The sequence below is a fragment of the Quercus lobata genome, chromosome 12 (assembly GCF_001633185.2).
Source record: "Quercus lobata isolate SW786 chromosome 12, ValleyOak3.0 Primary Assembly, whole genome shotgun sequence".
Taxonomy (NCBI): Eukaryota; Viridiplantae; Streptophyta; class Magnoliopsida; order Fagales; family Fagaceae; genus Quercus; species Quercus lobata.
This window is the reverse complement of record NC_044915.1, coordinates 37,895,419-37,920,611: the sequence shown is the minus strand read 5'-3', so window position 1 is coordinate 37,920,611 and position 25,193 is coordinate 37,895,419. Positions and strand designations below refer to the sequence as shown.

Below are 25,193 nucleotides of genomic sequence, written 5' to 3'. Positions count from 1 at the left end.
TGTTGTTCCTAACAATGCTCCTGTTTTTTCTACTTCAATTCTTTTGACTCTCCTTAAGCCCCTGACTACAACGTGGTGTGATTGTGTTAACATATGGTTATCAAAATTTCAATTTGGATTCTACAATCCTACGATTTTACGATCCTACTTAAGTCGATACGATCGTTCAGGATCGGTATGATCGTATAAATTTGACGATCTTGAATGATCTTAGTTTCTTATAATCTTTTTTAAATTAATAGAAAGTTCAATTTGATAAAAATGAAAAATAACATCCCAATAAACTCAATTTTGTTATTCTAAGGTAGAGAGATAGAGTGTTAGTTGGACCTAAATAAAAAATAACATCCCTATAGAATATCACGTTTCAAGGTTTTTGGTCTCTTTAAATGACACTCACACTTATAAATAGATGTTATGATGTATAGTAATTACTTCAAATGGATGCAAATTTTTGGTTTTTTATGAATAAATATATAATTTATGTGATTATTTAACATACCAATGTATTTTTTTTCTTAAATAATGTGAGATTTTATGATCTACAATCTAATCCATGATCCTATCTACCTTCTACAATTCTATGTAAGATTTCAATTTTGACAACCTTATGTTAATGCGTAATTTGGTCCTTTGGATTCCATCATTTATGACCTTTGATTCTTCTCAAATACACAACTTTTAAATTACGTGTATGTTAACAGCCTTTTCTTTTAGTTTTTTTTTTAGCTTATTTGTTTATGAATAAATTTTAAATTTTCATTTTAAACTTTTTTTTTTTTGAGAAAATTTTCATTTTAAGCTTCATTTTTCTTTAATAGAATTAGACTTTTAGGACAGCTTTCAACACACAAAAAAGAATAAAAAACTGCATCCAAGATTCCGAATAGACATAATATCATTAGGTTTCTAGTGTTTCCAACGCAAACATTTAGGGTTCAAATTCCCCTATGCTGCTGTAACTATTGAATTGTCAAAAAAGAAAAATTTGAATAGAAAATATAAATCTTACCTATCAAAAATAAGAAGGAAATTACAAATTTGCAACTATCTTAAAAAGTAACCTCAGCCAGTGTAACTGGTAACTTGGAAGGAACCAAACCACTATACAGTTGCAGCTCTCAAACAAACAAAGCCCTTCAATGATCCCCTTTTTTTATCCCCTACTTTCTTTCTTTTTCCTGCGTCAAAATCCTCAAAAAAAGTATATAAAGTAGCCTATATATATTTAAATTCCAGTCAATCCGGAAAAGTGTTTACTCATGGCACGGTCCTTTCTGTAACTGTTGCTTCTTCCCCCTCCTCCCCTCCTTCCCCTGCCTCTGAAATTCCCCAGATTTCCCCTCACTTCCGTCTCAGAAGCATCAGGCTGCTGCTTATCTTGCTCCTCGTGAGACTCCCTTGGTCTTCCCCTGCCACCCCTTCTTCCCCTGCCCCTCATGTTCCCCACATTTCCTCTCCCTTCTGCCTGAGGAACATCCAATTGGTTATCTTGTTCCTCATATGACTCGGTCAGCTTCTTCATTGCACCAAGAGGAAAGTTGCCACCTCGTCCGAGGCCATAAATGGATTCTTGTTGAGACTGTGAAATTAATGATGCTTCCATGCTATTTGCAACTGCAACTGAACCTGCAACCTTGTAACTGTAGTTCTTACCATCCTTGACATAGTATTGGGGCTTCCTCTTGGAACCCCACTTTGAACTAGGTGCCTTTTGAGCAGAGCTTTCAGTCTCCTGTCCCCAAGATTTCCCTGAATTTGACCTCATTTTGTCACCCAGTATCTCATTCTCCTCTCCTCCTGTCTCTCCTATGCTCAGACCCAAATCATCAAAAGAGTCGTCATACTCGTCTTCATACTCATACTGTGAAACTATAGCAGCAGCCCTTGTTAAATCTGTTTCAGTTTTGCTATCAAGGATATTGGAATCAGGCAAGTCCATTTGGGACTTCCTGACATATCTCCCATGATTAGATGAGGATGAAAATGAGGGACCCTCAACTGGTGGCTCCCTAGTTACAGACACTGAACTAGTAGATGACAGTGTTGTAGATTCAATTTTCCTTTTTGGTGATGCGGGTTCCTCGAGTTTACCTTTCCCTTTATCTTTCAAGTTTGCAGTTGAAGCAGATTTAGGCATTGGAATTGTCTCTAGTGAAGAGTCCAAGGACTGCAGATCTTCATGGAGTGTTCCCTCTAGAATCCTCTGAATCACGTCTTCTGGATTCTGGTTATAGACTTCAAGACAGGCAGCAAGAAAACCTTTACCATAATCAGGGAAGAGGTCCTTTATCTGACTGATTTTGGACTCCATTACTGCAGTATCTTCACCCACCTGTGCTTTGTTACTTGTGATGAGGGTTCTTGTAGAGGATGGCTCCTTAGTAGTTGCCTTTGGAGAATGCATTATCCCAGATAGATACTGAAACTGTTCATCCTCCATGAATATCCATCCTGCACCATGTTTAAACAAACATGAATTGCTACAAGGTCTGAAATCACACTTGAATGGTCCAAGAAAGATATGCTCACAGAAATAAGAAGAATGAAACACATAAGGAGAGAATAGTTATAAAACAACCACTGCGTCCATATTTAGGAACATCTGAAAATATGGTAGCTGTCAATTCTTCAAATTTTACAAGGGGATAAAAAAACATTGGGTAATAATGCTAGAGCAAACGTATGGGGGATACCAGTAAATGGCAGGTTCTTTACACGTTACAAAGAAAGTTTCCAAAAAACAAAAATGGTAAAAATTTCCCGAACATAATATAAGTTTTTTTAACCCAACCCATGTGTATAGTATACTGCAACTAAATCTATAATTTTCTGTCTAGCAAGTCCAAAGGATGTCCATCTTATAACTTCCATCCACAAGTCAGTCTCCATAAAAGGCTATATCCCTCAATACGGTGCTGTTCTAGAGTCATCATGCTGCCCACTTGTAGGAAACCCACACTTTCTGTTATGGTTTCCAGCAAAATTATCAGAAAATCCAATTTTAGGCAAAACTAACCCTTTACTTGAAACAAATGAATAGCAACCAATTGGCCCTTTTTTGTGCCAGTAAGTTGGTGACCTTTGGTTAAAATTTTTCATGCAGAGAGATGCTGCACATTTTCATACAAATGTAGACCCAATCAAAACGGAATCAGAGTAACTCTTCCCCATCTTATAAAACAGAAAGAAGTAGACAGGAAAAAATACACAATTTATGAAGACAGAAAAACACCAAGACACTTACAGATCTAGTTATTTTTCAAACTTAAAAACTTTTTATCCATCATTGTAGCATGTGTAACACAATAAAATCATCTGAATAGCTATACACACAGTACACACCCAGCAGTCTATGATCAGCAACTAAGCATGTCTGTGACTATATTATCTAAACCAAGTAATTATAAATTGATAATTAAGAAGCATTACTACTAGTAAAAACCTTGTAAGTATGAAAAGCACTAACCAGTATTTTGTAAACTCTCAAGTTTGCTCATTACATTGTGAACCTTTTCAACATTCTGAAGAAAAGTTTCTCTGTTTTGGTTCTCCTGAAATTGTAGGGAAATTCCATTGATCTCCCTAAAAGTTTGAACTAAAATATCTGCCCTTATGAAAGAATCCTCTACATTGGCTGGAAACATCTTTATGGCAGGTGGAAAAGGAAAGCCATCTCCGAACACTTCAGAGCTTAGATAGCAAATGTCCAATAAATTCCAACCAAACTTGACTATTCTCATTGATAACATCTTCAAGCTTATTGCAACTTTAGATATCATTTCAATTTCATCAGCTTTAAAGATGATCCTGAACCCCCGCTGTAGAGATGGTAGCAATGAATCATGCAACCTTGCAAGTGTATTCAGCAATTCCTCATTCCCTAAACTGCATGAACAGAGAATCTTCATATCAGAAGGTAACAGAGCTTTGTCTTCCCCACCCAAAAAAAAAAAGAGGATGGGGGTGAATAGAAAAAGAAAGTGCAACTGTTATCCTTGATATCAGTTAACCAACCCCAGACAAACTATAGGTTTTATTGTAGAAACACCTTTTACACATCTAGGGGAAAAAATTCCTAGTAGTAAAAAGGTACCTTAACTCAACAGGGCAAGCGAAGTACACAGCCGCGGGTTTGTATGCGGTCACAAAAGCATCCATGGATACAATTGCATCATTAATGAAGTCGATCACCTATCAAGCAAACAACATGATTGAGTAGCATATAATCATGAATTTAAGGCTCCACTTGCTGTCTTGGAAATCAATCTGTGACAAGAAATCTTTCATCTAGTTTACCAAATTAACAGCTACAACTTGTTTAATATCATACCATGTTATCAATCTGGACAACAGTGTTAATTGAAAATTTTGAGTGGCAGTTGATTTGACCACATTTATGCAGCATAAAGCAAACTACACGCTAGATACATATGGTTCACAGACATTATAGCATTTTTTTATCTATTGAGGGAAATGATTTAATGCACAACAAGAAGCTACCAAATAGAATCACCTCTAAATAATCAGCATGAAGTCGACTGGCTCCATGGTCTTCACTGCTTCCAGAGGAAAATAGGACCTATACATAATGTGAGGTAGAAATTTTCCATTATTATGTAATCAAATTAACTTAAATATACCCTCATTCAAATTCCCACAAGAGAAAGAGACCCACAACCAAATAAAAATGTCCATCTACATTAGCAAACCAGTTCAGTTTAACCTTAACTTTGTGTGCAAAAGTATGAAACCAGTTCATGGAACACTAAAATTCTCACTATATGATTTAAAATACATATCGCAATAATTAACAACAGCCAAGAAAGGGGGAGGGGAATTATGGACTCTATGTAAAATAATAATCTAAATCCCAAAAGATATATAGTTTGAGGTAAAGTAAACACTCGCTCTTTTATCCCTTATGAGCCTAAGAGGCAAGAAGCTTTTACAGAAAAAAAAAGGGGGGCGGGGGGGGGGAGAGAGACTGAGACGTGGTTTTAAATGAAAACTACAAAAAGTAGTATGCATGAGATTAAAAACATCAACATCTTTTTTCTTTCCACAAAGGATACTAGGTAGATTCAAAATAAAGATTGTCATGCAGCAGAACTCATCCAAACAGATGCTCAACCACCTCAATAGTGTTATCGTTTGGCTCAAATATTTGCATAAAAATTCCATAAGAAAGTACAGGTGCAAGTAAAGTGAAAATGTGCATCTAAAAAAGCAGATTCTAGTTCATTGAAAAAGAATTTTTGAGTTTTCACAATCTTACCCCAAAAGATGTAAGAACACAGAAAACCTTAGGTCTTCGAAAACAAGCATGTCAAATGAACTTTACATGAAAAATTATATAGTTCATCTTTACATAGGCATGCAAGCTTAAAAATTGCTTGAACACCAAATCTGCCACAAATTATAAAATTAACAAGTAATTTCATGACTGATGGGACATAAGTACATGCAATACAAGAGTTGAACAAGACTGCAAGTGGAACCCACAGCAATACCCAACATTCAGCAACTAATTTCCAATACAGGTTTGCTAAATTAGAACTTTGCAGATTTGGAAAGAATACCTCCAAAGATGAGCTGCAACGTTGATTCATTGTGTGAACAATGCTCAGGAAATGTGACATTACTGCAGTCAAATTATCATGGATCCTAGGCTGTGCTTTTAAAGCATTCCCAACCTGGAGGACATAATGTACCAGAGTGAGAGAGAGCATGTACTTCAATTTAAGGCATGAATCCTTCCATTAATGAATTAGAGAAACAAGTCAAACAACAGATCACAAAAACAGACACCATTTGGCAAATCCCACGTCACTCTCTTGTATGATATCCCTACCTCTCTACATTAACATTCAATTTAAAGATCAGAATAGAACTGGCAGCTTCTCAAGTCCACAGTGTTGGAGTGACTGCCATATTAACCATCTACTCAAGCCCTATAGCCTTGCCAATTCAATGAAAATTATCATGTTTTTGTTTTCTGAACAAATATTATCTTGAAACATCTCCATCTAGGACTTTTTTTTGGGGGAAGTGAAGCATCTCCATCAAGGATACCAGAGGCTTACCAAGCATAAAATCAAGCCCCATTGACAGGTTTAAGGAAAGCAAGATTTTATAGTTTAATTGACCTTGTTGAGGCAATCAAACCAATGAAAATTATATCCATTCAAATAGGACACCGGAAACTTTTCACATATAAATCCCAGTCCAATTAAGGCTTTTCTTTTGGCCACACCAGTTGATAGGTTTAAGGCAGCAAAAGTTCATAATCAACTCACCCAAAAACCTTGCTGATATCAACAAATTGAGGAAGATCCTTCATTAACTCGTCCCCTTGGAGAGTAATTGTGACACTCTAGTTTTATCAATCGACCAATAAACAAGCCTCTATTTGCCCAAAGAAATGGACATTTATATCTATTTTCTTTTGTTGGTAAGTTACTCACACACCCAGTGAATTTTGAACACATGACCTAAACCTCTAACCATTCTTATGGAAGAAGGCAGTGTCATTTAAGCTAGAGCTCATGGGCAGAATTTTATGTATATATAACCCTCATTAGCAACCAGATGTTATTCATGTCTTCAAGGCTTTCTTGTGTAACTTTTACTAAATTAAGGATCTAGTTCATCCCTCAGAATTTACCTCTTCTCTGACATAATTATGTCACTTTTCTATAGAGAAAGGAAGCTGGAAACTAAAAAAGGGGGAAAAAAAGTCATAAGTAAAACCAAGGGAAAAAGATTTCCGATACAATAGACCATTTTTCCACGGAAATAGCTTACCAATATTCTGGTCAAGTCTTCGTTTTCATGACCATAGATGGCACATATATCTAACAATTTAGGCAAGTCCAGCAACTTCTTTTCCTGCAAAATAACTACAAGCAGAGTTAGTGAACAACAGTGTATCAGAAAACAATATTGGAGAGAGAAAATACATATAAAAACTCCACCCAAAATATGTTACATATCAGCAAAAGAATTTAACCACTGGTATTATTGGTTAAATAAAACAATGATTGTGGGCAGTTAATTTGGAGTGATATGCTAATATTGGATGCAAATACAATGCTTTATACACATCAACATTCTCAAAAACTCTTCACAAATCAGCAGAAGTATTTATAAAATATATGCACATAAACTGATATTAAAAAAGATATTTTAAAGATTATCAGGATTGTGAGTAACCTAAAAAAAAAAGGTGTCATTTATTGTAATTGGGTGCAACTTGTCACCAAAAGAGAAAGGGTGCAGAATGTCAATAAGTATGCAACTAGCCATGTGTGTCAGTTGGATTCTTTATAGATAGATATTTTATATCGCTAAATCACACACTCAGTGGATCTAGGATCCACAACCTCATCCTCCACCTTGCTCTTACATGGGGAGGAGGTACCATTTAAACAAAAGTTCATTGGCACGTCACGTGTTCATTTTACTCTCAGCCACTACAATGCTCAACATCATAAATCACATAATTAAAAAAAAAATAAATAAATAAATAAAAAAATTTTAAAAAAAAAAAAACTATAAAGAATTGCTACAAGGCCAATCCAATCCATCACAAAGGCAATAGATTGGTTTTTCACAGGTTGGTGGGTTGATTTTTTAAAAGACATGGGGTTTGTTTGATTTAGATTTGGCCTTTTTTCCAAATTAATGAAACCAAACCAACCCCCTCATTTTACATATACATATTATATAATATTTTTAATTACTTTGAATTGTTTTTATTGGTGCTCTCATTACACTCTATACACCACAAACACCCCAAAATTCTCACACCCTCGCCCGCAATCTAACCCTATTGGGTTTGAATTGCTGTCCATCATCACCCACACCACACCACCATCAATCCTTCTTTTACATAAATATTATAAAACATTTTTAGTCTTGTAATTACTATATATATATTTTGTTCGCTTTATATATTAGATGTTTAAATGGAAACCTTTTACTAGCTAGTTTAGTTTGATGCATTTGAGTTTTGTTTTTAAAATATTGATTGACCAAAAAAAAAAAAATCAATTTTAATCGGTTGATCATCTTTTTCTTCATTGTCCGGTTGCAATGGATCTGTGGACCATGGTGTTCGGTTTGTTTGGAGTGAGTTGGGTTATGCCGCAATCTGTAATGGGGCTTCTAGCATGTTGGCAAGGCAGTTTTGGTCATCATCGAAATGGGTATATATGGTTGATGGTTCCAAATGGCTTATTGTGGTGCCTTGGAGGGAGAGAAATAGTCAGTGCTTTGAAGATAGGGAGAGATCCATATCTGACTTGAAACTATTTTTCTTTAGAACTATAATGGATTGGTTGGCTGCATTGCAGAACCAATCATTTTTATCTTTTCTTGATTTTTTAGATTCATGTAATTTTTGTTCTTGATTGTTTCAACCCTTGTACACTTCCTGTGTACTAGGGTGTTCCCCTTTTTTTTTTTACATCAATAAACTTATTACTTATCAAAAAATATTGGAGATAAATGGCCTAATGGGCCTGACAAAAAAATCCAACCCTACAAACTCAAACCAATCGCTAGTGGGTTGGTTTGCTTCAGTTATTTTTATAATAATGGCTTGGTTTGGGTTGGGTAAATTCCCAACAAAGAGAGGATGGTTTAGATTAAAAAAGCCCCCAAACCAAAACAAACTAACCCATTCACGCCTCTAAATACCTTTATCAACTAGAAAAAACTGTGCACGTAAATTACAGAGTATAAGAGAGACGACCCACCTCCATGATCTTTTGGACTAAGACTATCCGCAGCCCGAGCACCAGGATCTCTATTAGAAGATCTGCAACAAAAAGAAATTCCAATCTAGTTGGTGATACGAAGAGAGACCATGAAAATACAGATTATAATTCAACAAAGACACCACTTAAAAATTGAAACTTACATGCGATACAATACCATAAAGACACGGCGGCTTAACTCAAGCTCTCCAACAATGACCCCTGCAACTATTCCCTTTGCTCCACGATGAGGGAAGTCATACCATCTGCTCCTAAACTGTAGGAAGCTATCCAAAAATTCATGCAATGAAGAGTCCCTAGCCACTGAGAAAAACCGGGAAGTGTAAGAGGCAGAAAGAATATTCAGATTTACCCGACCACAATCACAAATTTTGAGGCAAATGCACATTTGTAGGTAAACCAACATAACCTCTTTGAGAGCATGAAGCCAATATTATGTAACATACTTACAAACATCATAATCACTCTCACTAGAGAGGCAATCACGGTAGCTGGTACCATATACACAATGCCCTGTTTATCCTAATCCACAATTCTTAAAGTCAATCACCTCCCACACAAAACAATCAATTATGAAAGACCCGCATTTTTTTTTATATATAACATAGGGAACCTTTCTAAAGAAGAGCCCTTTGGACTCACCTTTAGCCGTAAAACCTACAAGCAACTAACCCCACCCACCAAAACTAGTTGTCATTACCAATAAGATTTTGAATACAACCAAGACATACCAATTAAGATCAATTCCCCCAGTTTGTGAAGTGGTACTTGCATCAATATCTATAATAGGCTAATAGAATCAAATGCCCACACTATTTTATCAACTCTACAACAAAACCCAGATATCATTTTACAAGAGAAAAACAAAGGCAATAGATACCTTCTCTCCAAAAGTCTCTAGGATTGAGCTTGAGCAAACGAGACAACTCCCTATTCAAAAGATCCACAACACTCTGAGACAACAGTGCATCCGATCCAGCTTCGTTTGGGCCGAGCCCAGCCGCCACCGCCTCGTCTTGGGGCAAGTAATTTACGAAATTGCCACTCGCAGCTCTTCTGGACACCAACTCTCCGCTCTCCCTACTCGTTGTCGTCGACGCCGCATCCGATTGCTTTGACAGCGATTGCCTGAGAGAAGATGAGAGCGTCGGATTGGGATTGGGATTGGGGTTTGGTTCTTTTGGAGCTGAGTTGTGATTTTTGGGGACGAATTTCTTCTGGGTGGTTTTAGTGAAACCCTTGTTTGCGTCTTGCCTATTGTTAGCATATCGATTCGACATTTTTTGGGACTGAGAGGGAGTTTTTTTTTTTTTTTTTTTCCGATTCTGAATTTGTATTGAGAGTGATTAGCTCACACAAAGTGGAGGCTTCTGAATATCTTTGGTCCGTCGTTTCTCTCCCATTGTTTTGAAGAAATAATATGGGAAGTGGGAACCGGCGTCGGCTCCTCGAGTTTTGCACTTTTGCTTTTGATAAGGCGACATTTTTGCCTTAATAGACTTGTGGTAACAACCAACTTACAAAATTTGGCTAAATTACATTATTTAGTATTTACCTCCCATAATTTTTGAGATGGTTCAAATTAAATCCTAAATTTTTAAAAAAATTAATTAAAAATATATATTTTTTTTATACAAGATAAAAATTATACTTGTAAAGACGTGTTTTGCTCCACAGCCCAAATGGTTTGGACAATGGCCCAATGAGGCCGAAACAATAAATTTGTTAAAAAGTAGGCCTGATATTGAACGTTCAATGAGTTAGGATGATGCTAATCACGATAGGCTAGTTGGTATTGGAATGAACAAGATAAACAGTTGAACAAGAAAAGTTAGGGTATGTTTGGTACACTGAATGAAAATTACGACATGAAATGTAATCTTTATTACTAGTAATAAAGTGTGTTGTAATGTAATAACTAAACATATTCATTAGTTTGGTTGTGAGTTATAATATTAGAATAAAACTTAACATTTATTTTAGGAAATATCTTACTTATACAATTATATCTCCTTAAAAATTGTTATTTTTAAATTTAAGAGAGAAATGTGTTATTTTTTATGATTTTTTATTTTTATAATTGTTAGATGCATATGGAAAGTTTGTTTATTTAGAAATATATTAATTTTTGAAATTATTGTATTTACTAAGAAATAGCTAATACCACCTTTTAAAGAGGAATAATTATTCCTCATTTTGAAGAATAGCTATTCATAAGGAATGATTATTCCTTGTAATAAAAATATAACCAAACTAAAAAATAACTAAACCATAGGAATAACTATTACATTACAATGCTTATTACAGTCTACCAAACATGCCCTTATTCTCGGTCAAGTACGAGGAAGGTATGTTCTTATATATTTCTCTTAGACTTATACAAAAATTACAGTTATTGGTTACACGGTGATTTTTCTCTTTTTCTGATGATCCCCATTGCAATGGAGTTCTTCCCTTTTATATTCACTTCCCCTCTTTCATCTCAGCCCTCCATGTGTAGGTCAGATTGTTAATCTTCTTAATACTTGTCCCATAAGTACCTTCCTGAAATCTTTGTGTGTAACTGTAAGGCTGAAAATTACTGTTCAGGTATCACTTCCACATTAATATAGCCAGAAGGTTAGATGCAGAGTATTCAATGCGGTAGTAGCAGCTTTCTTTCCAGATATTTCTCAATTCTCTGTTGTCTCATTTCTTTCTAATGCTTATCCTTCCAAGCATGATTGCCTGCTGCCCAGTACTTGATGAGTGGTCGGACTTTAGGCCTCCACACTGTTAGGCGAGGTGGTATCGCTCCTCGGACAATGTTACTTGCCCATCATAACCTGACCTCTTCCTCAGCCCAATATCTATCTGCCTTTGTTTGTACTTGTTTGTCCTTGGGCTATTTGATGTCCTCGGGTGCGGCCTACTGCCCAATATCCTTATCTGGGCCTTCATCTCTACAATACTTTAACTTAATCCAAGTGTATATGTGTATGAATTTCCCTCCTGAAAACTTGAATCCTAGCTCTTACCTCTCACGCTTCACAAGTACTTATATTTATAGAGTGATCATCGTACCAAAAGTGCGCGATAGTAAAATTACCAAGTTTTTAAATTGCTCCAATTTGTCCTTCTTTATAAGTCACTATTAATAAAAACTAAAAAGTAATTGAAATTTACATAAGGTATCATTAAACCCTATCTAGATAACAAAGATATTGGTGATTTGGCTCCTAGGGAGATTTTTAAAAAAAAATTTATTGATGTAAATCAACTCGGGGTTCGTACTTCATGGGCTATATTAGTTGGAACAAAATTGAACCAAACGTGTGCTCCTTTCTTACATTTGGCCATTCTTGCTAATGCATGGGCTATCAAGTTGTCCTTGTGATGTGTACGTGCGAATCGAACCCATTCGTACCCCACTTGACATCATTTATAATATGTACAAAGAATGTCATGCAGCTCTCTTCCTCATTAAACAATATCGTCATTATCTCTGAATCATCTTTGAAAATTGCCATTTTATGCTAATGTCCTTGGCAAAACTCATTGCTCTTCGGGCGGCCACTTGACGTAGAGAGAAGTAGTCGCTTGCTTTGTAAAAAAGACAACCATTTGACACTACCATAGTTTTCAAGACTCTTTTATTATATGGTGTATAATTAACTCAATCTTTTAATGAGTTTATATTTTAGTTAATTAGTAAAGACACAAATATAAAAAATAAGTATCGCGATAAAATGAAAATAAAATTGTGGGGGATGAGGAACCGAAGAGGGAGAACCATAGAATAAAACCAGCCTAAGGGGCAATATGTCCCAACTATATGTCAGGACAGGTTCAGATCAATTTGGATAAGATTGTTTGAGAAACCGAGAAGAGTGGTACGTCCAACGAGCCCGAGGGGCAAGTACTCCTCGAGGGACTAGAGATTGACCATCAAGTCCATAATGTCGAGAGCTGAGGAGGGAAGGAGAGACGTGCAAGTAAAAAAAATGGGAAGTTTCCAGGTAATGTACCAATCATCTCCGCATTTAATGCACTACACCAACTCAGCTAGCCACATCAATGGCAGAATGACCCCTAAACAGTGTCCCCACAGCTTGTAGTACATTCTACCACTTTCCAGTAAGGCCCTGATGGGACAAGTATTCAAGTGAAGATTAGTAACTATCTAAGTGGAGGGCTGAAATGCAATCCAGGTAGCTATATAAGAAAAATGGACTCCTCCAAAATGGGGGATAGAAAAAAAAAATAATAAATAAAGAAGAGAAGTATAAAGCCTAATCAAAAACTTTGTAACCGAGAAGGGAATATTATATATACTAGTGATCCTTGGATGAAGAATTGATATAGAAATATTTGCCTTTCTTACTATTATTCTCTCTTAAATCTAATAACTTTAACATTTGACCTCTTTTTAAATTGTTTAGCCAAATCAACAAGGCTTGAAAGGTTGGCTTTGATAACCTACCTTTACAAATCAATTGTACTGGGCCACCATATAGTCCCTACCCATCTAACTTGGGCCGGGACGTTGAATTAGCCCCCTACAAAAATAATGCAAGTCTTTTATCAAAACCTTCAATGTAATTGGTCAATTTAGAATATATTTTTTTATTCATGCATTTAGATATACCATTTTGCTTAAAGTTTATTTGTTAATTTACTGAAAATTGATTGAATATACAGTTTTGCTTAAACCTTATTTGTTAATTTACCGAAAATTGATTGAAGTATAATTGGACCTAGAAGAAGTGAGATGTAAAAAAATAATATCATGTAAACAAACAAATTAAAAAGCTAATAGAATAAGATGTTACCAAATAGACTCCAAGTTTTCACTTTTTAATGCAAGTAGTCTTTGCATTTAGTTGACTGTTTGAGACTTTCTTTCCCCTTTTTTTATGCAAGTTTTTTACACGACGAGATAATTAACTTCATATTTTAGATATCAGATAATTTTTACAAAGTTGTTATATGGAATTAGTTGAAAAATAAAAACAAAGTTTATATTATACATTTATAAAGCTGATATAAAAAATTCAAAGAACTGACAACTCTGTTTTAAAGATTCATATTAGCAATAATTAAATAATTAATTAAAAAGATAAAGAGATAATAAATGATAGACTTAAACAAGAGGTTTCTTTGTTGGATTTTTTTTTTTTTTTTTTTGGGTGGGGGGAGGGGGGAGAATCCAATCTTACTACCATTTTAAATATCGGAATAAGAATATTAAAACATATTAAAACAAAAATTGAACATTCTTATAAGTTCAAAATCGGTCACTGCTGGAGATTGCTGCGACCAACCGAATTTCTTATGCTTCAACTTTAAATTCCTGAAAAGTCCCAGAAATACTTTGAACATTATCATTTGCAGGTGCTGAAATCTTTGAAAACTGTACAATACAAGAACATATTTTGTACCGTATAGGACATACATAATTGTCTCCTCAAAAAAATATGGATTGTTGACCCATTAATTTCCGTCTTGACAAAAAAGTGAGTCCCAGCTTGTGGTAACAACAAAATTGATAGGCAGAATGAAGCATCAACTTCTTTTTTGTTTCTCAAGTTCCTAATTCTACATGCATGTATGACCTGCTTTCCAACATAAGTCAAACACCATTCTGAAGTTGTAAAAAATACCATTCTTTGGAGATGAACGGCTCTATTCTAAGCTTCCAACCTGTCAAACCTATGCCCATTCCAAGTTTGTTTCCTTAGGCAAAACCAACGCAATTAGGCAATCAGATGAATTAGGTGCAATGGAGAGCATGGAACATGCTTCATGCGAGTAGGGAAGTATGAAGAGAAGCCTTGCCCAAATGGATTTTGCAGCTGGGATCTTGATTACTCCTGCACATTCTCTCTGCTTCAAGTATGATATGAAATCCTGAAACTGCAGAACACATTTTTAAGATTAACAAGGTTTTGCAACAGCATCTCACTGATTATAGAACCAGGTTTTGTTACACTTCAGAAGGAACTAGACACGCATTAGATTAGGATACTGAGCAAAGCTAAGGAGTTCACGACTTCATGAATGCAATATAACTGATATCTCCTAGCTAAATGAAAAGTTTAGGAAGGCAAACTATGAAATTAGTAGTTGCATGAGCACATTAGGGCTCTTATTAGAGTTTATTTATAGGAGATATCATAAATTCTATGCATTGCCCAGTACATTATGTCAGTCCTACCAAAGCAGGGTCTTGTGAGGGGAGATCTTGATATGGTCCTATCCTTCAGCATTCCTGCAAGAAATGGCTCCTCTCAAGAATCGAATCCCCAACCAAAAACCTTTACCATCACACCAACCAATGGCCCCTATCCTAATCCAAAACATCATATTTGGAAGGAGCTTTTATGGTAACAATTAATTGCTCTTTGGGTGATTCACAAAATCTAAATTAGCTTTGATTAGAATTGAGTCTCCCTAGACATGATATAATTAACCACTACACCAGAGAGTGGCATTGGCTTTGAGGTATGATTACTTTCATAAAAGAAATACAGAGCCAAGATAAATAACTTACGCCTTTATGGTCGCCTGCAGAAGATGGAAGCAGCTGACAGACCTCCCTCTGCATCATGTGTCAAAGCAAAAAAGAATCACAAGTGAAATTAGAATATGAACTTTTTTTGGAGGGGTTGGTGGAGGGGTATACACATGCACTTCAATTTATTCTCAACAAAAATCCAAAAGTTGAAAATTATTTAAGGACTCACTTTATGTGGTGGGGTACTAGTGAATGTTGATTTCACATGACGGAAATCTGTGCGTTTGGACATGTCTAATTTAGCAGGCCATCTGCACCAAGCATTATCAAGAAAACTTATCATTAGAAATTTGTCCCAATTCATATAAAATTTCATCAGATTAGCAATTTAAAAAGGGAATTGAAGTCCTTACTCAGCAGGCTCAGAAGTGGGGTTTGAATATTTGCAAATATTGGAGTCCAATTTATGTGCATAAACTGTGCAGTAATGAACCCCACTTTTACATAATGTGCCCTGCCACTGATATTCCGGACATTGCCCAGAACTTTCCATATTGGATGTTTCTGAAACAGGTGGAGGTGGAGGGGGAGGGGGAGAACTAGGTGGAGGAGGCGGTGGAGGTGGAGGTGGCTGTGACTGAGGCAAAGGAGGTGGAGATGGAGGCAATGGAGGAGGCATTTCAGGCTGAGGAGGTGGTAGGGACATTAGAGGTGGTGGAACTACAGGCAAGGAAAACATTTGGTCAAAATGCTGCAATGGAGTTCCTTGTATCTGTGCGAGTGGAGTTACAGAGGCAGGTATAAAAGGAGCATTACCATGAAAATTATTAGGCATTACACCTGGAGAGACTGGGTTCAAAGGCATATGATGATTTAAACCCCGTGCATCCCAGGGACTATTTGGTGGAAGGTAAGCAGGTCGCATAAATGGAGATGAATGAATTTGCTGTGGTGGTGGAATTGGAGGTCCCCGTGTTGCCAAGGGCATGCATGGAATGTTCCCAGGAGCAGAATGTAGCTCAACTTCAGGTTTCTTGTATGTCCACATTTGTTCAGCAGTGCCAGAAACAACATGACTACCTAAAATAAAATCATTTCATATAGAATCCTTCAGTGATATGGAGGGGAAAAAAATTAATTAAAAAAAAAAAACTTTTTGTTTGTATTTCTATATATAATTTATCACCTCCTTGTGAAGGATCAACCACTACTTTATTGTCATAACCATCAACTTTTCTCGCTCCAATTTCAGGCATTTCTGTACTACCAGAAACTGCCCAGTTTGACTGAAATGAATATCCACCTTGCGCAGTGTTTATATGATTATCAGGTTTCATTCTGGGGGATACAAGCTCCCTAGAGCTGCCCTCGTGTTTCACTGGGAAAGTTGCAGGATGGTGCTTTCCTGGTTGACTGTTCATAGGAGGAAAGTTCACCAAATCATCTAGGGGTTAGCATGGGCAAATCATCTCATTAAAGAACTCAAAAGGATGTGACAAGAAATATAAGCACAATTCTAGAAGTTCAAACAATTTAATCCTGGCAGATTACATACTGCTACAAAAGCAAAGAGTTTTTAAGCAAGATAGAAATAACCAACAGAAATACAAGAACAATGCTTCATTCTCAACTCCAACTTCCATAAAAATATGTAGTTTTGGGCATACTTCAATATTTCATCTTAAAAATAAGGCATGGAACACATTAAATTTTAAGGATAAAATAGCAAGGAATAACAGTATCAAAACAAACAAACCAAATGAAAGGTCAGGTGCAAAACATACTAGAATGAATGAGTCACATTTCCATGAAGCAACAAAATTTTAAATGTATTTGAACAAAGTAAGTTACACAGGCAACCAAAGAGTGTTGTACCCATTACCATACCCTCCATACCATTCTCATTGGGGAGGAGATGCGTTGTCAGCAAGAGCTAATTGGCTGAACAGAATCAGGAATTTTTTTTAAATTAAAACCCATTCTGGGTTGAGAGGCCAGTAGTGTTGTTAAAAGCACGCTTAGCCGTGCTTAAAGCTCGAAGCCCTAAGGTCTTAAACACTTTGCTTGGCCAAAGCGAGGCTCATTTAATGAAGTGCACCTTAGGCATGCTTTTTTGGCACTTTTTGAAGAAGCACAAAGCATGTCTAGACACACTTTTTTATTTTCTTTATTTTTTGATAACATAAGGAGCCTTTCTAAAGAAGAGCCCTCTGGGCTCGCCTCTAACTAGAAAAATCTACTGCCAACTATCCCCATCCACTAGTACCAAGGCACGCTTGTTTATTTTATTTCTAAAAACGATATAAATCATTAAAATTAGTTGCTCAATCCTGGGGTTATGACATGGACCATAGATTTATTACAGAAATACTATTCTTAAGGTATTGTATTACACAAGCAATATTTTTATTTTCAAGGCTAATTACCATTCTTGTACTTTTTTGGTCTTTGCCTTTTAAATATGTGTCAATAGAACCATATACCTCATTGGATCATAACTTTTTTTTTTTTTTTTGATAAGTAACGAAAAAAAATTTATTAAGAAAAAACTAGCCAACCTGGGTACATTGGGGATGTATTGTGGGGGCAAAAATCAAGAACCAAAATTACAATGATCAAATAACGCGGGAAGGGAAAAAAAGGAAAATGCGAGCCACAACCTCATCATGGTTATGTATTTTTATAAAGTACGAGGGAATTATATAAAATGTTTGAAAAATGTGCACTTTACTTTAATCAAGCGTGCGCTTGCGCTTTGCGTCTAAGCTCCAAGAGGCCTGTGTGCTTTAGTGCATTTGGTGCTTTTACCAACACTAGAGTTTAGAGTTGTTGGAGCTCATTAGTTCTTGCTTCTTGCCTAAGAATTAGTTTACATATTATAACGTTGTCACCTCTTAGCCATGAGCATCTATTATAGCATGAGCACCTAGATATATAATCCATAGAATAGGCCACAGCTATAAGTGGGAAAATTTTATAAGATTGCTATAAGACTAGCTGCTCTATGGTACGCTATGCTCTATGGTGCTAAATGTTAGGCTGTTAAAAAGCAACATATTCATAAAATAAGTGAAGCTAAAATGAGAATGTTAAGATAGGTAAGATAAGATTCTCATTAAGGAAATTTGCTCAAAGGTAGGGGTGGCTCTATTGATGAAAAGAATGGGGAGTCACTTGAGATAATTTGGTAATGTTTAGAGAAGAGCAATTAATGTACCAATAAGAACTAGTGAGTTGAGTCTAGTTGAGAACCAAAAAAAGGTAGAGGAAGACCAAAACTAATGGTAATCTCAGGTGTAAAAAAGGACATTTTAATTAAAGAAGTAATAGAGAGAATTTCCGGAAATAATAACATGGTGGAAAAATACATGTGGCCACCTCTAAGTAGTCGGTTGAGAATCCATAGCCAACCACAAAAATTTTGGGACTAAGACTTTGACTGTAGTTGTTTTGTAGGCCATGGCTTGGTCAAAATGAAAAGATTAACTATTTAGAGGACACAGAACATGACTTTCTACTTTCACACAAAGGATTTAATAAAAGTTATTCCTTGGATTCCTATTGTTTTCTGATTGGTAAATTACACACACCAAGTGGTCTATAACCCACAACCTCATCTTCCAACAAGTGGAGGAAGTATCGTTTGAGCTAGAGTTCACTGGCCATATGTTAGTGATTTATATTGTTCCTTTTACTTTTTACTACGAAGTGGAGAGACCCATCTATTAAGTATGGAATATATTAGGAATTTATGCAATCCAAATACTTTGTCAACGGAAGAAACCATGCACAAGAATCACTAACTTCTATAACAATACAAAGGGTGCAAATAACACATGAACAAATCAAGTTGAATATGCCATAATGATTCAGTATCAAAAGATAAGAATTTGAATGAAAAAACAATTGAAGAAATTCAAACCTGAATTCTATCTGAAAGAACACTCCAGGGCAACCACGGAGATTCTTCAAAACTGTAATCGCAGCATCTACACTGCTACATTCAACAAACCAACCACACCCCATCTGCATATTTGCTCGTGTCAACCTGACTACAGACCCGACATTGCCCACAGCAAGACTACAAATGGCCATTAGCTCATCATCTGTGAGGAATGGGGAGTTAATATTAGGAAAATTAATCCTAAGAGTACTTGATGACACTTTATCTTCTTCCCTCATCATAGCAGTATGGCTGTTTCCAGATATATAACTGTCAAAGTAGCTTGAGCTTTGATTGATATTATATTTAGCACGTAATGATGAGAGTAAGGAAGATAAGTGAGACATCCTCTTCCTACAGCTGTCAGCAGGGCTCCCTGGTATAGTTCGAGTGTGAGGTGATCCAATACTACTACTAGACATGTTTCCAAGGTTATTGATAGGCACTGCAACATTAGCAGGAGGTGCCCGATAATTACTTCTTTCCATACGATGCTGTCTGAGATGGGCCATTACAGATGCAGCTTCTTCAGGAGTTTCAAATTCCATCAGTACAGCACCTTCATTGCTAAGCTCAGTAACCATGTAAGGACCCTTATAATGTACTTTCCTTGATTCATGCAGGATCTCATCCTTGGCCCATTGGCTTGAAACGTTTCCAACATAAACATGAGAACTAGAACCAACCGCAACTCCCTTCATCGAACCCCTAGTACCCAGTCCTACATCCATGAACTTTACACGCCATGGAAAATGCCGTCGCATATAGTCCCGAGCCTTTATGGCATCCATGATGTTTCTGTACTCAATCAAGGAAAATCCTTTCATTGGAAAGAAGAAAAATTGTTCTATTGGACCAAACCTCTCAAACTGAAACCTTAATTGAGCTTCAGATGCATCAGATCCTGAAAAACCTACCCAGAGCTGTTTGGAAGCAGAGACAATATCCATGGCTGCCGGTTCCCCATCAGAGTACCAAACAGTTTGAGTTGTTGTGGTAGTACATGGTATTGTCAAGTTATGTTTAGGAGATGCCAAAGAATTATGTAGGCCTCCACTGGAGGATCTCATGGTAGATAAACTGAAATCCATATTTGAAACCTGATTCTTCTCGACATGAAAAAAATTATTTCTACCTTCAAATGAATTACTCCTGAAGTCTGATGGCGTTCTTCTGGGTGAAAGCCTCTGGTGGTTCAATAGGTCCCTGGAAGACCTGCCATGTGACAAATCTCCATGCTCACCAGACTCAAAATCCATGGACCTCAAGCCCCCAATGTCATGAGCAGAACCTGTATTTAAGCAGCAATCAGATTCAAGATGAATTACAGACCCGCAAAGTTTCAAATATGTTTGCAAACTTTAACAAAAAATGTATAATATATGGTCAATCATGGATTCTTAAATTACCTTTCTTACCAGATAGATCACTGGAGTGCTCACGTTGATTAGAGATCCTAGGCACCAGATATTGTTGATTGATGTACTTAGTTGGATCAGATTCATCCACATCACTGTCTACCAGACTGTTTTCTACAGACATTACTTCTTCATATGATTGAATGATTCTTTTCATATCTGACATAATTTCTGAAATAGTATTAGAAAACGATACATTAGTTAATTTCTTGTACTTTGAGAAAATCCATCTCTGCAATGATCGGTCTTTTTCAAGAACCTGCACAAAAGAAGTCCCAGTGGAAGACATTATTAGTCCAGAGCACAAACTGAACATGCGTACTAGAAATTCAACAGAAAATTGAAAAGTTCTTTAAACTTGTCTATCTTCACCACAATTTGAGATATCTGTGCTTTTGGAGATCTGCCATTCATAAGGCAAGGATTATGTGCTTATTTAAAATTTAAAAAAAAAAAAAAATTACAAAATAATAAATAAAAAAATTTATAAAAAAAAAGTGAAGAAGAAAAGGGAAAAAAAATACTTTTATGATTAAATACTAGCACATATAGGAGCACCATCATCTTGTCAATAGCAACAACAAAAAGCCAACCAATGCCAACCAATTTTCAGAACCAATTAGATTTATTAAAAGCATTTATTCTTATTTTTAAAATTAATATTTTTTTAATATAAGAATATAATTAGAAGTAAAAATTATCTATGCACATCAGAATCATGTAAAAAAATGGGACGCATCTTTCAAAAAAAAGATAAGGAGTCAATCAGTCGTGAGTAATTCCATATTAATACATTTGTTAAAGCAAACTTACTTGCTCTTCCAGTTCCAGGTGAATATGGGATTCAAGTTCAATTAAGCCTAGTTTATGGTTCTGCAGAACCTTTTTTTTTTCCATAAGATTTATGTTTACCTTCTATAATAGACTCAAATGCACATTTTCTTGAGGTCATACAAATTCATATATGAATAGCAACTCTCATGAAATATGCGTCATGCCATGTTTTCCGCAAAAGTCACTACATGAAACGCTAAAAATAAGGGGAAAATACATTAAATAAATATCTAACAAAGCCACAAACCTGACATTTAAGAGAGTGAGAGAGAGAGTGATCACAATTGACACTATATTATATATATATATATATAGATATAGTATGTATGTATGTATGTATAAGTACAGTTATTTGATATGCACTAACCCTTAGAGAGATTGTGCATCTAATGAAAATAAAATCCTAATCTAGCAGTCAAAAATATTTTTTCACATAAAACAAGAATTAATAATTACCATAGCCAACAAGCAGCTCTTTGGAACAGGTGATGATGCATCTACCGAAACACAGTTGCCATCTGATACTAGCTCCTCATTGCTTCCGGTGCTTTTGTCAACAGAACCAGTACATTGTTTAGATCCATCACTAGTTTTACCCAACACAGGAGCCACATCTTCAACAAGCTTTCTTGTCACCAGACTTAGAAAATATTGACCCTCTTTATTAACTCCCTCTGCTACACCGATGTTAAAGAATTCAAAAGATGCTGCAAGCAAGTTTTTAGGGCAACGAAAGAAAATACGGAGCAAACTTAACACACGGAATTTGGATAGCTTAATCAATGAAGATACATCTTCATCTGAAAACATTTGCTTAAGCTCAGCAAAGATATCCGCAGAATCTTGCATCTTCAAAATTTCTTTGTCAACAATCTGAAAGATATCCTTTCCCTCAAACGATGATACAAAGAAAGAAAGCACATTCTGAAAAACCGCAAAGCAAATGCCTCGAATGACAGACGACGTTGGTGCCTCTGAAGAAGCGGTGCAACAGATATCAACCAGACCAAAGATACAGGCTTTAGCAGTCAAAAATGCAACCCCATCAGCATCCTCTCCTCTATTTATCACTGCCAAAGTCCAGTTATGCATGTTGATAACAACTTTTGCTGCTGCTTCAAGAGCAGTTGGACAATGTGATGCATATCGAGGGATGAGTTCCGCCACTATACGTTGTACACTAGAACAACCTGCAAAGCTAGCAGTCAATATAAAAGTAGTCAGTTCAAAAGAAGCAACATATTCATAAATTGTGTGCAGCGCCACGGCAATATAAAACTTGAAATGAGGCTTATTATAAGTAGTGAAAAAGGACATGTCAATTAAGGAAGTACTTCCAATGGCAAAAAAAGAATATATATGAGTGTGTGTGTGTGGCCGACTCTGACTAATCTATTGAGGATCCATAGCCGACCCGAATAATTTGGCATTAAGGCTTGGTTGTTGTTGTTGTTGTAATGATTTTTTTGTAGGCCTATTGGTTGGTACTACTTCCTTAACATCTAACAAATGGCAGCACTGAATTGAGTTCATCCTAAATCTAGCTTTTCTTTTATTTTCTTCAGGATTCTCAGCAACCAAACAGAGCTAATTGATAAATTCGCTTAAGAACTCTTCCACCAAAACAAGTTCACAATGCTGAAATTGAAACTAGTATGCTACGAATTGAAGCCAAAATTGCAATAGAAGAAATTGTAAAACCCTAACCTCTGGAAGCGGTGATGAGGGAAAGATAGGCCTGTTCGAGGTCAGGCATGGAAGCAGCAGAGTCCTTGTGCGAAAGGCAAAACCTAATACGCTTATAGCATTCGTGAACGCTTCGAATTTCGTCTCTGTTTCTCCTTCTGATGAGAATTTCCTCCTGAGAGAGCGGCGGTGGTGTTGACGGTGGAGCTACGGGGCTCTCCTCGTGCTGGGGTAGGGATTGTGGTGGTGGAGGTGGTTGTGAAGGTGGCTCTGACGGTGGTGGTGGAGGAGGAGAAGAAGGAAGAGGCGGTTCTGATAAGGACTCGTATAGCTTTCGCTTCTTCGGAGGCTGCTCCGCCGAGGCCATGGCCAGAGAGACAGAAAGAGAGTTTAGGGGCACAGTCTCGTGCTCTCTTTTTGATGTAACTGTGAATAATGTAAACCGAACTTTCAAGTTGTTGAAAAAATAAAAACTAAATTGCAATTTTAACCCTAAAATTTAGGATTATTTTCATTTTGGTCCCTTATGTTTAGGATTTTTTTTTTTTTTTTTTTATTCTATAAAGTTTGATTTTACTTTCAAAATTGTCATTCTATCCTTGTGTAGCTAGACTTGCTTCAAGTGCCAAATAAGCTTGTAGTCATATATCCACATCACCTATTTTTACCTAATTGTGTGCCACATCACCCCAAAATAAGCCATAAGAAATAAAAGAAAACATTGAAACTCATTTCCCCCCTCCTCTAATGGCTGAAAGACCTTTCTCCTCTTTGTTTTATAATAGCCCAAATAATCCTCTCTCTCTCTCTCTCTCTCAAAGTGATAGGCATAAAACCTAAAACGTAACTTGTTCAAATATATCTCGAGTCAACTCAATTGCAGCAAGTGCAACTCATTGTCAAAATCAACCCTTGGCAACGATATGGGTATGTTGTAAACAATTGGTCTTTATTGTGAGTCTCATATTGGTTACGAGTGTTCTCATTCTTGTGTTTATAAGCTATTGTGGACATATTTTAATATCTTAAGAGATGACCCTATTATAGGCATGGGTCTTATCTATGTCACATACACGCCCCACCCTTACCCAAACTCATCAAAAGCTTGTGGACATGGATAAGTTTTACATTGGACCTTTTATTTTTCTATCTTTTTGGGTGTTATAGCCAGTTATAACTATTTTGGTTGAATCCATTGTAGCTCACCTTTCATTGTAAGCTAATATATTATTTTATTGTTATTTTGACCAAGTTAGTGGCTTATTTAATGTACAATCACAACATTTAAACTTGTTATTGATGTATCAATCATAACATTAAAGTGTTGTTCCTTTATTATCTTGAAAGTGTTATTGCTCTCCCATATATTTTTATATGGATTTATTGGTATTATTGCTTGATTGATTAGAGGAAAGACAACTTTTTTTTTTAAAGGAATAGAGGAAAGACACTATTACAAGGTTATTCCTAAACTTTCGTGTGTGAAAGTGCGTATAACATGAAGGTTGATGTTATAGTTTGATCATAGGGGGTTTTTTGACATGATAATCAATTTGCATCAAGTTTTACACCGGGTGGCACAAATCAACTTTGAAGGACAACCCATTCACATGATTTTGAGCTTTTTTGTTATTTTTGTTGATTATATGGATTACATTTGATTTATTTATGAGTTTTTCCATTCACTAAAATATTTCCAACAACCCTAACTCGGGTCCCTTCAACTTTCAAACCATGATCTTGCATCTTATATCCTTCAATGAACATCATTCTCAAGATGAATTGCTCTGAAATCTCTACAAGCGGAATGATCAGGACTCACTTATCTTTAACTCACTCACATCCTCTAGTTATTGTCACACCCCTAAGATTGGTGCAATACTTAATTTCGTCAGTTGAGCTCCGACAAGAAGATTGCCACTTAGGAAAACATTAATGGAATCATGGTCGAGATATGTGGATTGGTAGCGTGTAGGTGATTCAAGTTTAATGATGGCTCAGACATTGTGACGATGGCTGTGATATGTGCGTCA

At 36.1% G+C, this 25,193-nt stretch overlaps 1 protein-coding gene across 1 annotated transcript; it reads right to left on the bottom strand.

Moving 5' to 3' along the window:
• Window positions 1–878: 878 nt before the first annotated feature.
• On the bottom strand, window positions 879–23,587 carry LOC115970616. Its single transcript, XM_031090221.1, has 18 exons — window positions 23,182–23,587; window positions 21,931–22,664; window positions 20,641–20,899; window positions 19,202–20,513; window positions 16,466–16,692; window positions 15,693–16,359; window positions 15,509–15,590; window positions 15,316–15,363; window positions 14,481–14,678; window positions 9,664–10,126; window positions 8,927–9,086; window positions 8,763–8,824; window positions 6,808–6,902; window positions 5,583–5,696; window positions 4,517–4,582; window positions 4,097–4,194; window positions 3,470–3,888; window positions 879–2,454 (listed from the first exon to the last, which is right to left on the bottom strand). Exons 1-18 carry the CDS (start codon window positions 23,525–23,527, stop codon window positions 1,229–1,231), a joined length of 6,576 nt encoding a protein of 2,191 aa, XP_030946081.1. The 5' UTR covers window positions 23,528–23,587; the 3' UTR covers window positions 879–1,228.
• Window positions 23,588–25,193: the final 1,606 nt, after the last annotated feature.